Raw genomic sequence first — 17,262 nt, 5'->3', positions numbered from 1 at the left:
TTGAAGGCAGGAGGAGAAGGCGACAACAGAGCATGAGATGGTTGGATGGAATCACTGACTCGATGGACATGAGTTTGAGCAAGCTCCAGGAGTTGGTGGTGGACAGGGAAGCCTGGTGTGCTGCAGTCCATGGAGTCACAAACAGTTGGACACGACTAAGTGACTGAACTGAAGTGAGACCTACAGGGTGACCTACTTTAATATGGAGGAAATCATCTTATCTCTGAGCTGGATGACTTCATATTAAAAAAAAAAATCCCCTCCAATTAGCCAAAAGATGAAGTGGATAATGTTATCCAAAGTGTGTATATAATGAGAAGCAATTAAGGTGGATCATGTGAATGCAAATGACTGCTAATAATGCTATTAGAAACTTTAGTATGAAGAAGAGAAATTTCTGTAATCCAGGAAGAAAGGACCTCCCTGCTTATGTCATCCTTAATTCACAGATCTTATAATAAATCACCTCCAGCATCACAAACAAGAGTTTCTATATAGATGGTTAAGACTATAGGTCTTTGTCCACCTGAAACTTGAATGGGTAAACAAGAGCATGTTTGAACTCATCTCAAGAAATCAAAACACTGTTGCCATTAGCCTAAAATGGGAAGTAGGTCCTCAAGCATTAACAGTTGTGTTAGCAGCCCATGTATACCCTTTCCTGACTGTTCTGTAGCCCAGAATGCACAGGATTAAGATTCAGGAGGGGGGGACATCACTAAAAGTGGTAGATTGGGATGCACAAATAATAAGTCCCTCTACTGAATCACCCTTTAGCTGACTAAGACCAACAGAACCAACTTTTTCAGAATTCTGGAATCTAATCCAAAACTTACAACAAGCAGGGAACTCTTTTTAAAAAATTTTATCGAGGTATAGTTGATTTACAATGTTGTGTTAGTTTCAGGTGTACATCAATGTGAATCAGTTATACATATACATGTATTCACTCTTCTTTTTAGATTCTTTTCTCATACAGGCTATTACAGAGTATTGAGTATAATTCCCTGTGCTATACAGTAGGCCCTTATTAGTTATCTGTTTTATATATAATAGTGTGTATATGTCAATCCCAATCTTCCAGTTTATCCCTCTTGATGCAGAAAAGGGTGGCTAAAATTGGATAAGAGAATTTTGAAGCATTTTGCTAATTTGTCTACCATTTCTGATTCCCCAGCAGCTGAGAGAAAGGTGGCCCATATTCCTCCTGCAGCTTGCTGGTGTCAAGGAGCTAATGACCTTGTTCTTAAAATACTGTGGCTGTGTGTTTTGACCTTTTTGATCCTAAGGGTCAGGCAAAGAGACTGACATTTGTCTTATACCCCTACACAAGGTTAAATTGGCTTTAGAGGTCATGACTCCCTTTGTCGCAAGACTTAAAGACTTACACTTCCCATGTCCATCTGGGGCAAAGGATGGCAGAAGGGGCAAGCAGCAAATGGATCCAATGCTACAGAAAGAAAGAGACTGAGGAAAAATTTCTTGGGAGAATAAAGCCTCAGAAGGGCCACTGTGCACACCAAGGAAGTCAAAGTGCAACACACATGCCCTGAACCAGATGTATGCTCAGTAAACACCTGAATAGATGGTAAGCTTGCACTTCTGGAGGGTCTGCAGGTTCCATGCAATCAAGAATGTAGTAAAAGAAAAGTAAGGCAGAGATGTGGGCACCCTGGATTAGTGTTGAAGGAATGCCCCAAATCTTAGCCAAGTTGCAAAGACCTGGTCAGTAATTTGTTTATTTTGGCTTCAGGTATTTAAAAGCAATCTCTGTCAGTTCACTGGCTGACTAATGAAATAATGGAATGGAGACTTGCATGATTACACATGGTAAGGAATGTAGTCTTTGCAGAAAAAAAAGTTTGGAAAAGTCACTAAATAAGTAGGCAATTGTATCCCTCAACAAACAACAGCAACAAACTCTGAGGAAGGAAGAGAAACTAATTTCCAGAGTCATCAAACTATAATATTCAAACTGCCCAGTTTTCAACAAAAAAAAATTACAAGGTATACAAATAAACAGGAAATTATGGCCCATCCACAGGAAAACAATAGACAGAAACCATACCTGAGGAATTCCATACATTGTACTTACTAGACAAAGACTTAATATCATCTGTCTTAAGTAAGAGTCAGCAGGCCTGAATTCAAGTCCTGTCTTTGTCACTAATTCCCTACATGAGTAAGAAAGTCACTTCCATTCTCTGAGTCTGTTTCTTTGGGATTTATAAAATGAGGAAACTAGGATGACCAGTGGTCACAAGCTGGGAACTGACATTTCAGTTTAGCCTACTGATATGTTCAGTTCATTCTTCACAGTGTTTCTTTTAAAATGTGAATTATTGGTCAACATTTTTAAAACATGAAGATTTTTACATGAAATCCAATTCTTGGCTTTTCTTGAAAAATCTGGAAGATCTGAGCTCGCTGGACTTTCATACTTGCTATACTTTATTCTACCAATGTGGAGAAGGCAATGGCACCCCACTCCATTATTCTCGCCTGGAAAATCCCATGGATGGAGGAGCCTGGTAGGCTGCAGTCCATGGGGTTGCTAAAAGTCGGACACGACTGAGTGACTTCACTTTCACTTTTCACTTTCATGCATTGGAGAAGGAAATGGCAACCCACTCCAGTGTTCTTGCCTAGAGAATCCCAGGGACAGGGGAGCCTGGTTGGGCTGCCGTCTATGGCGTCGCACAGAGTCAGACACAACTGAAGCGACTTAGCAGCAGCAGCAGCATTCTACCAATAAGTATCCAAGTCACTTTTGCTCCCTTTAGGTAGGCCATAGATTTCCCAGCTTGACACAGGCTCCCACTTACCCTAGTACCAGGCTGCTTTACTCATGTAAGTTACCTGCCTGGCCCTGTAAACATCTAAGTAAGCTACTCCTGGCTAAGATGGGTCTTTACAGCTCTAAATCTACTGTGAGTCCAGGGTTTTATATAGGTGAAAAGTTTTCCCAAGTGCAATGAAAAAAGAGACACTATATAATCCAAAGCCAAGTAATACTCTGGGGGCAGTGGGCTTTCCTATAAATGGGAGAGGTTTACTTTCTGTGACATCTGATCTGCACAACCCTAAGGAATGATGGTAATGATCTGATTAGCTCATCCTTTCATCTTCTGCCAGAAGGCCAGAAATCAGGGAGATCTAGAATTTTAAGAAACAAGGAAAATATATGCTGATGGCTTCTGAGTAGGCTCTTTATACTCTGAACAAACCCATGCCTTGTCTCTCAGGCCTCAGCTACCACTAATAGCAGGTTATTACGTATTCTGTACAGATTCTGCCCTCGAGTGGGCAGTAAGCTGACCCCAGACCATGGCCCAAAGTCAGAACCAAGGCCAATTTTTACATGGTGATAAAAGAAATAGGACTGAATGATTTGGAAATTAGGGCCCCGAATGGGATAGGAGGGCCACCACAGGAATGGGATTTTCTACTTAAGAGACACATCATATCCTGGCAGTCGGCTTTCAGCTCCCAGAGGGGACAAAAGCCCAGAAAAGCAGCTGAAGATGTCAGCACTTAGATGTGAGGATTGATGTTCAGCAAGCTCTAATTCACTTAACCTGATCAATTGCTGTGGAGGAGGAAATGGCAACCCACTCGGGTATCCTTGCTGGGAAAGCCCATGGACAGAGGATCCTGGTGGGATACAGTCCATGGACACAACTGAGTGACTGAGCATGCATGACCAATTGCTGAGAAAGTAAATCAACTCCTGCATTGCTCTTGTGAAGTCATATCCCCAGAGATATGAGAGAGACTGAGAACACACACACACACATACATCTATGTACATACAGACTAAAATTCTGAATAATAGGAGAGGCAGATATTTGGCTGGATAGAAGGCATATAAACTCAGAAGTGTCTTGTACAGCACCCAAAATGGTATCACACTTCCTATTTACAGATATCCAGCATACCTAAGGTTACAAATGATTTTCACAAGACTTAATTATCCCCATTTTACAAGGAGGAAAATTGGGCTTCAAAAATATACAGAAAACTGTTCAAGGTGCATACTCAGAACTGAGGCAAGAATCCGGTTTCTCAGATTCCACCTAATTTAAACCTAATTAACAGCAGGTAACGGAGAAGGCAATGGCACCCCACTCCAGTACTCTTGCCTGGAAAATCCCATGGATGGAGGAGCCTGGAAGGCTGCAGTCCATGGGGTTGCTGAGGGTCGGACACGACTGAGCGACTTCATTTTCACTTTTCACTTTCATGCATTGGAGAATGAAATGGCAACCCACTCCAGTATTCTTGCCTGGAAAATCCCAGGGACGGGGGAGCCTCGTGGGCTGCCGTCTATGGGGTCGCACAGAGTCAGACATGACTGAAGTGACTTAGCAGCAGCAGCAGCAACAGCAGGTAAGTCTACCTTGGATAGAACAGCACTGAACATCCTAGGGCTGATATTCACATAGCAATGAGACTTCCAGGTAGGAAATGGAAATGCTCCACTATGTCAGTGACCTATTTGGTCCAATGATCCACAAAGGTGTCCAGTTGCAATAGAGTTAGGAGGAAAGTCTTTTCTTTGCCATTATACTTTTATGTTATATGCCAAATACCCTAAGGACAGTATTCTCAAGGAGTCACTGAATCTCAGCTCAGGATGAGACTGGATAAACAAGGCAACAATACTACAACATAGAGGTACATAATCTCAGGAAATCAACATCTACCTATATCAGTACTAATGAAGATTCAATAGTTGAGTGTTATTCATCTATATGTCCTACCTAGACATGCCAGAGCTTGAATAGATTCTAGAGAATGCTTCAGAGATGAAGGAGAAACTAAAAACCCATGCTGCTGCTGCTAAGTCGTTTCAGTCGTGTCCAACTCTGTGCGACCCCATAGACGGCAGCCCACGAGGCTCCACCCCCTGGGATTTTCCAGGCAAGAATAGTGGAGTGGGTTGCCATTTCCTTCTCCAATGCATGAAAGTGAAAAGTGAAAGTGAAGTCGCTCAGTCGTGTCTGACTCTCAGCGACCCCATGGACTGCAGCCTACCAGGCTCCTCCGTCCATGGGATTTTCCAGGCAAGAGTACTGGAGTGGGGTGCCATTGCCTTCTCTGGAAAACCCATGATGATATGTCAAATGTTTGGAAAAGCAAAGATTATAACTCAGGTCTCTCATTTTCTAATATAGCTAGCACTGCCTCCACAGTACAACTCTAACCTCAACCAAAATCAATGTAGAAGAATGTTGTTAGCAATTCTACTTTTAAATACCTACTAGAAAAGAGCCTGGGCTTCCCTGGTGGCTCAGTAGTAAGGAATCCACCTGCCAATTCAGGAGATGTGGGTTAGATCTCTGGGTTGGGAAGATCCCCTGCAGAGGGAAATGGCAACCCACTCCAGTATTCTTGCCTAGGGAATACTATGGACAGAGTAGCCTGGCAGGCTACAGTTCATGGGGTCACAATAGAGACGGACACAACTTAATGAGTGAGCAAACAAACAACAACAAGAAAAGAGCCTACATAACCTCTGCCCTTCAATTCCTTACAATCTTACCAGAATGTAAACCTATACATAAATGCTCATTTATGAGAACTGAAAGGTCTAACTTGGCATCAATTTTCACATCATTCACACAACAGTTTAACCCGATTTCCTTTTATTGGTGATACCACAACTGCTAAAGTTCCATTGTATTCCCCTTTAGAGATAAGAAGTCCATTCACTTATCACTTAAAAAGGTTTGCAATGATCAAAAACTCATTACAAATACAATCTGAGGCAACATCTTAGTTTCTCAAAGAATAAACACTGGTATAATAGAATATTGGAGTTCTAACTTATGATTTAGGCTTTTTAATTAACGCTCCTGGTCTGCTGTCATGGTTCTCAGTCTAGATTTGTGCTATTTGATACAGTAGCAATTAGCCACATGTGGCTAATAGGCACTTGAAATGTGACCAGTGTGAATTGAGATGTGTATAGAATACACATCAGATTTCAAAAACTTAGTAAAATATTTAAAAATTTATAGTGATAATATTATACCATAATATTTTAGATATATTGGGTTAACTAAAATACATTAAATTACTTTCACCAATATCTTCCTAACTTGTTTTAGTGTGGCTAATAGAAAATTTTATAGTTGTGGCTTGCATTTGTGGCTCACATTATATTTCTATTGGACTATACTGGCCTAAGCCAAATCGTTCTCAATATCAAAGATTCTGATTTAACCAGCCTAGAGCTGGAATTTTAGTATTTGTGTCTTTTAAAGCTACCGAAGTGAATTATTTCATTGTGCAGCCAAGATTGAGGACCACTAGGCTAGACTCTTGGAGAAGGCAATGGCACCCCACTCCAGTACTCTTGCCTGGAAAATCCCATGGATGGAGGAGCCTGGTAGGCTGAAGTCCATGGGGTCGCTCAGAGTCAGACATGACTGAGCGACTTCACTTTCACTTTTCACCTTCATGCATTGGAGAAGGAGATGGCAACCCACTCCAGTATTCTTGCCTGGAGAATCCCAGGGACAGGGGAGCCTGGTGGGCTGCTGTCTATGGGGTCGCACAAAGTCAGACACGACTGAAACGACTTAGCAGCAGCAGCAGCAGGCTAGACTCTATACCATGCATGTCTGGCCCAGCCAGGGGTCCCCTCAAAGGTCAGCTTCAGCCCACCCATGTGGCTACTGAAGCTATGTGCTTGGAGAAACACTCCTCTTGGTCTTGGATGTATGAGCATCAATGTCAGTTCATTGATATTCTAAAGCTTGGTTCTGTTATTTGTCTCCTAGAGTCTTTCTGCTTTTCCCAGTATTTTATCCCACCCCTTGAATTACAGTTTATTATAAAAATGACATTTCATTGAAGATGAAATACATGCAGATTTGGGTGATTTTCACTGAGTGCAATTTAATCCTTTTTTTTTTTTAAAGAGGGGGCTGTCAGCCCAAGGCACACAAGCTGTCTATATACAGGGTCTCATGCTAGTTACAAAGGCCCATGGTTATTGTTGTGCTCTTTCTAACTACCCCTGGGACCAATTCATTAACCAACAAAGCTGAGTTGGGACACATGGTCTGTGGAGACTCTGATGGAAGACACCATATATATTAGAGGGAAAAGGACTGGATATTTCGTTAAGAAATTCTCAGTACAGAGGGGATGAGAGGCCATTTTGTCTACCTCTTTGTTTTTGAGCAGTGCCCTCACCTAAATTATTGTAACCAGATAACAGTGCTTCCTACATTTGCAACTCCCCTAGGAAGGAGGCTTCTTTCAATCACTATGGTCAGCCTTGATACACAGACCTTCTTAGAGCTATTAATAATAAGGGGGTGGTGGTGAGGATGATAAAGCAAGTTGCCATGTGCTAAGTACCCACTATGTGCCAGACACTTTACTCACACAGTAATCTCATTTAATCATCATAAAATTTCTGCTATTCCTATTTTTCAGATGAGGAAATAAGGCTCAGGAAAAAGAAAAGTCTTGCCAAAAGCCATAGAGGCAGGAGGTAGTAAAAATGAGACTACATCTTCATCTTGGATTATCTGATTCCAAATGCCCTGTTCCTTTCCTCATGTCACAATTCTATCCTTCATATCCTGAGGCCCTTCATTCTCCAAGGACCCAAGCCACTCTGATCTTTTGTTTGAGGTCAGGACTTCACCCTCATCTTACAAAAGAAACTAACAAAAGGTGATAGTAAGGATAGCTATAAGACACCCTGATGTGGCTTTGGTACTTGTATTGCCACGAATCTGTTTTAATATATATTATTTTATTCACTGTGATAAACCCTAGCATGAAATAATTGTCAACACCATTTTGCATGTGGGGAAAATCAGAGCTCATGACTGCCAAACAGCTAATTCTAGCTCATAACACCAAGGAAGGCCACAAGCTGGAACACCAGGTCAGTGTTCTTCCCCCATTAGCATCCTGCTAATGGATAACACAGAGGAAGAAGAAACTGCTAAGGTCCCCTTCTCAAGAACCCCTTCTTTTAAGGGCCAGGTTCTTCGTGGCATAATGTCAAAAGGGCCAAGGCCTTGGCAGCCTTATCAAGCTGCCTGCTTCCCACCCTTGGCACATCTTAGTTCCCAACCACCTTGCAAAAAGCAATATTTGCAGTCAGTAACTCTAGCCCTTGAGAGGGTAGGGAGCCCAGATTCTTACATTAACAGCTGTAGACAATCATGAGACAACACGTAGGGGTGTTCACACTTCCCTAAATGAGAGAAAAGAGGCAAAGGAAGCAGAGAGGAGTGGGGAGGGCAGAAAGAGGGTGGGAAGAGAGCTATATAAAGAAAGGATAAAAAAAGAAGAGGCAAGTAAAAGAAAGAAAGCAAAAAAGAGAGGTAAGAAAGGTAAAATTTCACAGCAATATAGAGTTGAAAAGGTCTTCAAAACCATCAAGGCCAAAAGGGAAGTAATTTGTGCAAAGTCACAATGGGTAGAAGGTGGGAGGCAGGAGATGGGGATTGTTATAAAAACAAGAAAAAAAACCTCAACATTAGAAGGGCAAAGATTAAAGAAAGCCCAAGTCCCGGGTAGGAGACCAAAAACATGGAGGAAAAATGTGAGGAGCCACAAGAAGGGGAATGAGAAGGAGAAAAGGGACTGGTGAGGGGGAAGCCAGGGGCAAATAGCCAAGGAGAAAGGAGAGGAGAGTGAAAGCTGACACTCACCCTCACAAAGCTGGCAGGAAACCATCCCTCCTCATCGTCGATCTGGCCCCACCACCAATCCTTGTTGGAAGCATCCAAGACTTTGATGACGTCGCCAGCCTTAAATGCCAACTCCCGGTTGGCCATGGTGACGTGATCCCATACTGCCTCAGCACTAACGATGGAATCTCCAGTGATCAGCTTAGGAGACAAAATAAGAATGTGTTCAGTCCACACATCTAGCTACCTTACTTCCCCCGCTCCCCGAAGCTCTACTACTTATGGAAAAACTCACATATTAGCAGTGAAGGGTGGGGTTGATGGAGATGACACTGGGAGAGCAAGCTCTACTGGACCACAAGACAATACTATCAACTCTCCATTAGCCAGTGGGTAGAATGACCCAGAATGTGTATATGGACTATGCAGGCCTCAAACTTTTATCCCTACTCAAGAGCTCCTCCCCTAGAAAAGAAAAAGCTCCAGTCCATCTGTCCTTGATGCTTCAAGGCAGCTCTGGATCTGGAACGAGTGGAGAGTCTGAAACCAATGGTTAAAATGAGGCTCGAACATATTTGCTCTAAACTCTCTGTTCTCCCCATTTCCTCTTCTTCCTTTCAACTGTCCAATTGAGAGTTGGTGATACATTATTTAACTCTACTGTACCTCAACCTCATGAGTTACAGACCATGGCATTCCTCACATATAATGGACCCCAGTCCTGCAGCCTCCTGTTCTCACCCACACATGATGCTATCCAGAGAATTCATGTGTTCATAAGTATGAAAGAATCTGGCATTCTGTGATGCCTTGCTCCCAGGAAACTTGACCTTATCACAGATTCACTCAGTGATTTATACAATGACCCTGTGAGATACATAGGGAATGTAGGTTGACTTCTGCATTTGCTAGATGTCAAAACTGAGCCACAAGGAGATTAAAGGGTAAGCTCAGATCACCCAGCAAGGTAGGGGCTATGTACCTTGGTCCTTAGACTTTATGGCCAGCAGGACTTGGCTCCACATAGTAGCAGGCAGACATCTATGCCACTTCCACATAAACACACACACACACATGTTCATGACATTTGTCTAGGCACAGTAATGAGGATGGGTATGGGGGAATAGGCTGTTTCTCTCTGGCTACCATCTTGACCACTGTATTATTTGTTCTCCTTTCCTCCATAACTAGTTCCAGCCTGTATGGGTCATCAATCTTCTTGGCATTTGGAGGAACAATTTCCAGAATGAAAACATACGGCTCATCAGGCAAAGGACTTAAACATTCCCTTCCCAGAACTGAATTGCTGAACATGTCCTCTAGAAGTCATCTTTTCCATCAGTCTACTCTGATAAAGGACACCAAAGTAATTATTGGCTCTGCAAAACCAAAGTCAAAATAATTCAGACAACAGAGACAGAATATGGATTATGCATCCTCTCATACAGGTCTGCCTTCCAACACACCAGCCAGAGAATAACCCTATGGTCATGATATTAATGCATAACACATGACACACATAGGAAAAAACACACACACTGATCTTTTGACTTAGTTACGACATTCTGTTGGTTAGCTCCTGCATAAGGAATCCTTTATTGGGTTATAGCCATTGTTCTTTTGATAGAAGGCATAGAGGGAGCTCCTCAGCTTGGATGCAAGAGAGATTTCAAAAAGGACCTTTTATAATACCACCTTTCGAGTACCTCAGTATCACTTGATCCTTATGAATGAGCTTTATTTTAAAGATGAGGAAACTGAGTCTCAGAGTGGTGAACTGGTCCTTTGGCCAATCACACATGTAATAGAGCTCAGTCTTTTGACTGCATATGCACTCATATCTATCATGCCATACTACCAATGTCTACTAATTCAGTTCAGTCCAGTTCAGTCGCTCAGTCGTGTCTGACTCTTTGCAACCCCATGAACTGCAGCACACCAGGCCTTCCTGTCCATCACTAACTCCCGGAGTTCACTCAAACTCACATCCATCGAGTTGGTGATGCCATCCAGCCATCTCATCCTCTGTCATCCCCTTCTCCTCCTGCTCCCAATCTCTCCCAGCATCAGAGTCTTTTCCAATGAGTCAACTCCTCACATGAGGTGGCCAAAGTATTGGAGTTTCAACTTTAGCATCATTCCTTCCAAAGAACACCCAGGACCGATCTCCTTGCAGTCCAAGGGACTCTCAAGAGTCTTCTCCAACACCACAGTTCAAAAGCATCAATTCTTCAGCACTCAGCCTTCTTCACAGTCCAACTCTCACATCCATACATGACTACTGCAAAAACCATAGCCTTGACTAGACAGACCTTTGTTGGCAAAGTAATGTCTCTGCTTTTCAATATGCTATCTAGGTTGGTCATAACTTTCCTTCCAAGGAATAAGTGTCTTAATTTCATGGCTGCAATCACCATTTGCAGTGATTTTGGAACCCAGAAAAATAAAGTCTGACACTGTTTCCATTGTTTCCCTGTCTATTTGCCATGAAGTGATGGGACCAGATGCCATGATCTTAGTTTTCTGAATGTTGAGCTTTAAGCCAACTTTTTCACTCTCCTCTTTCACTTTCATCAAGAGGCTTTTTAGTTCCTCTACACTTTCTGCCATAAGGGTGGTGTCATCTGCATATCTGAGGTTATTGATATCTACTAATTAGCTATAATTAACTCATAGAACTGCATTCACACCATAAACCAGATTGTTCCTATTCTTTAAGAACCCCAAAGAAGGAGATTTGGACAGCCACTTTCATTCACTGGTACCCCTTCTAAATGGAGCTTCATTTACACTTGCTTTTTTACAATTACACTAAAAGTCAATTTCTTCTTATTCTGGCCGCAGTGCAGGAAAAGAATTGCTGGTCACTGGCCTCAATAAAATAAGTATTTACAGAGAAGTCTCCCCTCTCCTGCCAAAAATGGGTACCAACAGGGTGTTACTAGAGCTTAACAAGTACCTACAGCCCAACTCAGAGCACCATGAGGGTTTAAAGTTTTATCACTGACTGTTTATCAAGGGTCAAAAGAGTATCTTGGCATCAATTGCCAACACTCTGCTCACAAATCTAACTGTGATGCTGTTTGAATTCCCCTAGGCCCAGGTCTCGGAGAAGGCAATGGCACCCCACTCCAGTACTCTTGCCTGGAAAATCCCATGGATGGAGGAGCCTGGTAGGCTGCAATCCATGAGGTCGCTAAAAGTCGGACAAGACTGAGCGACTTCACTTTCACTTTTCACTTTCATGCATTGCATTGGAGAAGGAAATGGCAACCCACTCCAGTATTCTTGCCTGGAGAATCCCAGGGACGGGGGAGCCTGGTGGGCTGCTGTCTATGGGGCCACAAAGAGTCCGACACAACAGAAGTGACTTAGCAGCAACAGCAGGCCCAGGTCTACTTGATTCTGCTACCTGTATGTTTTTCACAGTGCAGTCTTCTTTTTAGGGAGTCCATTCTTGGCTTTCCCCAGGAGCAGTTGGCTCATTCTTGTCCCCATTTAGTCTAGTTGACATGCCTGGGCCCTCAGGTCATAAACTCCAGCTATACCCTGGACAAAACCAATCCCTAGATAGGACCCTGTGGCCATAAACCAACTGGAAAGCCTGTTGTCAGGGCCTACTTGGAGTCAATGACAAAGCTGGATAGCACTTCAAAGATCATCACCCTTAATAATTCATTTTATAGATTAGGTATAATATAGCAGTAGTGACTTGCCTAAGCTCAATAGATGGCCAACCTCTTTCCTGTTTTCCCATCATAACACAATTGATAGAGAAGGTGGAAAAAGGATACCTGGATTTAAGACCTTGCTAAAGAAGGAATGGCAAAGATGATAATATTAGCTAATACAGAGCACTAACTATATATCAGACACTATTATAAGCACTTTATACACATCAACTCATTTAATCCTCACAGCAGCCCTATTATTATTCCTATCCTACAGATGAGGAAACTGAAGCTCAGAGAAATTAAAAAATTTGCTCAAATCCATACAGCCAATAAGTACTGAAGCCATAATTCAAATGCAGGCACAGTCTGATTTTTATAGCATCTTTGCTCTTATAAACTATACTGCCTCTGAGTCTCACTTTCTTCATCTGGTAAGTGAAGATAATTCTACACTCCCACATGATTCATGAGCTGTAAGACACTGAACCAAGAATTGACAAATGTGTGTGCAGACAATGAGAAGACGGCACTTTAGAAGGGGATGTAGTTATATAGGGCTCCTGTGTTCTCTAGTCACAAATGCAAGCAGGAATACGGGGATATTCTTCTCTTATCCTCTGAGATGATTTAAAAGTAAGCTAAATTTGGGCTGGAAATTAGTTCCAAATCTCCCTTTTGTACATAGAATTGACTTTTAACTTGCTACAATTTTTCATAAATACGACTTTTCTCTGCTCATCCATTTTTCACTCAACACTGTACCAACAGTGAATGCCCTTCAAGCAGTATACCAAAGTGGTTAAAGGCAAGCAAACCTAGCTTCAGTTCTGGGCTCTGCTACTTTAGAAAGTAGAAGTGACAATGGGAGGTGAGGAATACAAGAAAAGCCACATAAGTAATCCCAAATGGAACTGTCAGCATGTAATTAAGGATACCAAGAGTACACTATCACAAAAGCCATAGACAAAACTTTCAAGCTATACAACCTTCAGTTTAGTTTCTTCATATGCAAAATGGGGTTGTTAATACCTGCCTCACAGGCAGAATTTTAGAGAAAGTGAACTGAGTGCTAGATGTATAATGTCTAGTACTGTGTCTGGTATACTCTGGCCTAGTGCAAGACTTCAGAGGAAGGAAGGATCATGTGTGGGCTCTAAAACAGTTTTGCGGTGCACTGAAGTAGGCCTTAAAGAATAGGTACTATTGTAATGGATAGAGAAGGAAACAGAAAAGGCATGTGAGGCAGACTAAAGTCTCAAAGGTAAAGAGTATGGGAAATTTGATGGTAAACATGTAGTGAAGTTTGGAAAGGGCTGGGAAGATTAGGATGGAGAGACAGCTAGAAAGGTTGATTGGAGTCTTGTTTGAAGGCTTTAAATTTCATTTGAGGAAAAGGAGATCAAAGTTGATTTGGTAGAGGGAGTTCAATCCTAAGTATGATCATTAAAGCATAAGGATAAGTAATGAGGAAATGTTGGTTTGGGAGTGGCATAAAAGATAATGTTTTCTCTAATGTGCTGAATGCTGGTGGCCAGCAGGACATGCAAGTAGATTTGAAGTTCAAGAGAGAGCAAGGGAGATAGTTATATAGGTTTGAGAGCCAATGATCCAGAAGAAATTATAGAAACCAAGAAGTTTGCCCTGGAAGAAAGTGCTAAGAAAGAAGACCAGAAATCTAGGAAAACAGCAATAATGGGAGGTGAAGAAGAGAAGAGGAGCCAGAGAAACAAATGAAAATGGAGTTGTCAGCACATAGTTAGGATACCCAGGGGTGCAATCTCACAAAAACCAAGGACAAGTGTTTTCAGCAGCAGGAACTGATCAAACTATTAAATAAAACAGAACTACCTATGAGAGAAAAAAAAATCAAAAAAAGTCTATTTGGGAGTGGCTGTATCAAGGCTTAAATTCTTCATTTCTTGTTTAAAACTGTTTTATGACCCCCACCAAAATCCCTAATTTCCCAATGGTCACAACTTCATCTTGCGATCCCGTCATCCCCAAAAGCCAGGAGATGGTACTGGGTTACTCCAGCAAGGTGCCCAAATTGCACCTTGCCTTGGGACACTGTTGATGTGACTTCTAATAAAATACTTCCCAATCCTCAGGGCATTTCAAGTACAGGACCAAATATAGGTTGGTTCTTGCTCAGACTTACCATTGAGTGGGGCACATGGTGTTCTGCATTCCCAAACCAAAGACACTTTTGGACATGAATAAAAAGATGAAGAGGGAGAAGAGTCATAATTCTTAAAGGAATAATATCCAATTCCTTTTTAATCTAGATTTCCCAGCAATTCTAATTTCAAATATTCTATTCCATTGTCCTACAAATAATCTGTTATCTGACCCATGTGTCCTGACTTTTTACCTGAAAATATGATCACTATTCATTGTAGGCATTGGGAGTTTGATCTCTCAGGCTGGTTTCTGATCAACAATGAGGCATGTGCCTATAGCTAACTTGGAGTGGTCAGTGGGCCCTTTTAGGAGGAAGGAAAGAAGGCAAGGAAGAGGGAGGAAGAAAGAAAAACAGAAAGAGAAGCACTTGTTGAAAACATGTGCCAGGCATTGGGTAAGGGGATTTCTTTTGTGATCTTAGTCTCTATAGCTCTCCAAGGTAAGTGTTAATATACTCATTTTTACTGAATATAACCTGTGAGGTTACCAAATAGCCCACAGTCACCCAGTTAGTAGGTGGTCAAGCAGATATGAATGTCTAGCTGACCTTATTGTATAGCTTTGCTTTTATGAATCCCCAACACTACCTATCAAGAAGGCAAGGTGAGAGGGCTCCCAGCTGGTTTCTCTCTCCAGGGAGACCAGTCCACCCTGTGAATGATCTAAATCAGTAGTCCTCAATCCCCTGGAAGGCTTGTTAAAATACAGATTGCTAGGTCCCATGAGTCTCTTATTCAGTACTCTGAAGTGAGGCTTGAAAACTTGCATTTCAAACAAGTTCCCAGGGGATGCCTGCTGGTTCAGGGACCACACTTGGTGAACCACAGACCTAGAGGGTCTTTCTAGTCTAGACTTTACCCCTGCCTTTCCTGATGCCTCATTCTCCTAAGGATCCCCATGGCACCCCACTCCTTGCTTGGTTACAATGTACTGCTCATTGGTTGGTATGTGTGAGAATGAATGAATATTTTGGGTCACGTAGGGAGCATTCTCAATGCCAGGCCTTGCAAACACAGAAATAAAACCCTCACCCAGTTTTTTTGTCTTCCTTCTTTCTTGCACCTCTTGTCTTCCTCTTCACATTCTTGACCTCTAGCTGAACAGTACCACCCCCAAAATAGTTATTTAATTAGCCTGGGTGGCTGCCAGAAATACTAGAGTTTTAATGGCAAGGAGCAGCAGAGGGAAGGATTAAAAAACTGTTGTTCAGAATAGTATATGTCCTATTGCCATGAAAAGTAGCTGAGCCTGGCTTTCCTTCTGAGAAGCTTCACAAGGGGATAAGAAGCGGCCTGAAGGATTTTGCCTTTCTTTAAGGTTTTTTTTTTTTTCAGTTGATACTTGCCCCCATTCTCTCAAAAGCTCCCCTCCCTCAACAGCTGCTGCTGCTCCTGCTAAGTCGCTTCAGTCGTGTACAACTCTGTGCAACCCCATAGACGGCAGCCCACCAGGCTCCCCCATCCCTGGGATTCTCCAAGCAAGAGTGCTGGAGTGCCCTCAACAGCTAGGCATGGACAAAAGAAAATCCTTTTCTTTGTTCCATTTGGCTGGTTGATGTTAGTTGCTCAGTCATGTCCAACTCTTCATGACCCTATGGACTGTAACCCTCCAGGCTCCTCTATCCATGGGATTCTCTAAGCAAGAACACTGGAGTGGGTAGCCATTCCCTTCTCCAGTGGATCTTCCTGACCCAGGGATTGAACCTGGGTCTCCTACATTGCTGGCAGATTCTTTATTATCTGAACCACTAGGGAAGCCCTTGTTTCCTTTACACACATCTAAAATAGGCTGGGATTTTATTCTCTCCTGAATAAACCAGAGATCTTTTGCATATGGTCTTGTAAACAGACTGTTATCTTGCCCAAATTGTTCAAGGACAAGACTCTTACCCATTTCTGGGTTACAAAGGTGTAACTCAGACTGTTTCAACAATAGTGGGGAGGTATCAAAAGACTGGCTATTAGAAGAAGCTCTACCAGTAAGTCACTGAATCATCTTGGATGGGTCCCTTTACCTGTCTCAGTTTTTTTATCTGTCAAGTTACAGACTTGAATCAAACAGCCCTTTCCAGTTCTGGCTTTCTACTAAGGTTAACACTTGAGCTTTGCAAAGGTCAGGAATTTCATTATTGTAGATTATTTCTTCTCACTGATCTTTGCACTTGATAGTAAGTAAGTAAGTGTTAGTTGCTCAGTCATGCCCGACTCTTTACGACCCAGTGGACTGCAGCCCACCAGGCTCCTTTGTCCATGAGATTTTCTAGGCAAGGATACTAGAGTGGGTTGCCATTTCCTTCTCCAGGGGATCCTCCAAACCCAGGGATCGAACCCGGGTCTCCTGCACTGCAGGCAGATTCTTTACTGACTGAGGTAGAAGGGAAGTTTTGCACTTGATAGGATTTTTTTATTGCTCTCTACTCAAGAAAATGAGAACTTGGCACTGGCTAGTCCCTTCCTGAATATAACTCACTCAGGCATTGTTAGTGACACATTAAAGGACAGGCCAGTCAGACTGACTGGGAAAACTGAGGAATGGGTTTTCTACTTTAGCCCTTGACTGCTCTATTCAAAAGTCAGTGTGGGGCCATGGGGCAGTGGGGCGGGGGCGGACTTTCTTAGTGGTCCAGTGGTTAAGACTCTGCCTTCCAATGCAGGGAACTTGGGTTCAGTCCTTGGTGGGGAATATGCCATGGGGCAACTAAGCCCCATGGCAACAAGAGAAGCCCACACACCACAAATAGA

The 17,262-nt window shown here is 42.5% G+C and overlaps 1 protein-coding gene across 13 annotated transcripts in view; it reads right to left on the bottom strand.

Moving 5' to 3' along the window:
- Positions 1–17,262, bottom strand: part of ARHGEF9 (Cdc42 guanine nucleotide exchange factor 9) — a 547,099-nt gene that overhangs the window by 157,727 nt on the left and 372,110 nt on the right. For 10 of the 13 annotated variants that reach the window (XM_055564524.1, XM_055564523.1, XM_055564525.1 and 7 more), the window contains one exon: positions 8,688–8,867. In XM_055564524.1, coding sequence (XP_055420499.1) covers positions 8,688–8,867 — 180 coding nt within the window. Of the gene's footprint in view, positions 1–8,687; positions 8,868–9,648; positions 9,966–14,498; positions 14,544–17,262 lie in introns of those variants that run through there. The other 3 variants (XM_055564532.1, XM_055564528.1, XM_055564535.1) reach the window with 2 other exon arrangements.

Source organism: Bubalus kerabau, chromosome X (assembly GCF_029407905.1).
Source record: "Bubalus kerabau isolate K-KA32 ecotype Philippines breed swamp buffalo chromosome X, PCC_UOA_SB_1v2, whole genome shotgun sequence".
Taxonomy (NCBI): Eukaryota; Metazoa; Chordata; class Mammalia; order Artiodactyla; family Bovidae; genus Bubalus; species Bubalus kerabau.
The sequence above is the reverse complement of the archived record's forward strand: the minus strand, read 5'-3'. Positions and strand labels throughout refer to the sequence as shown.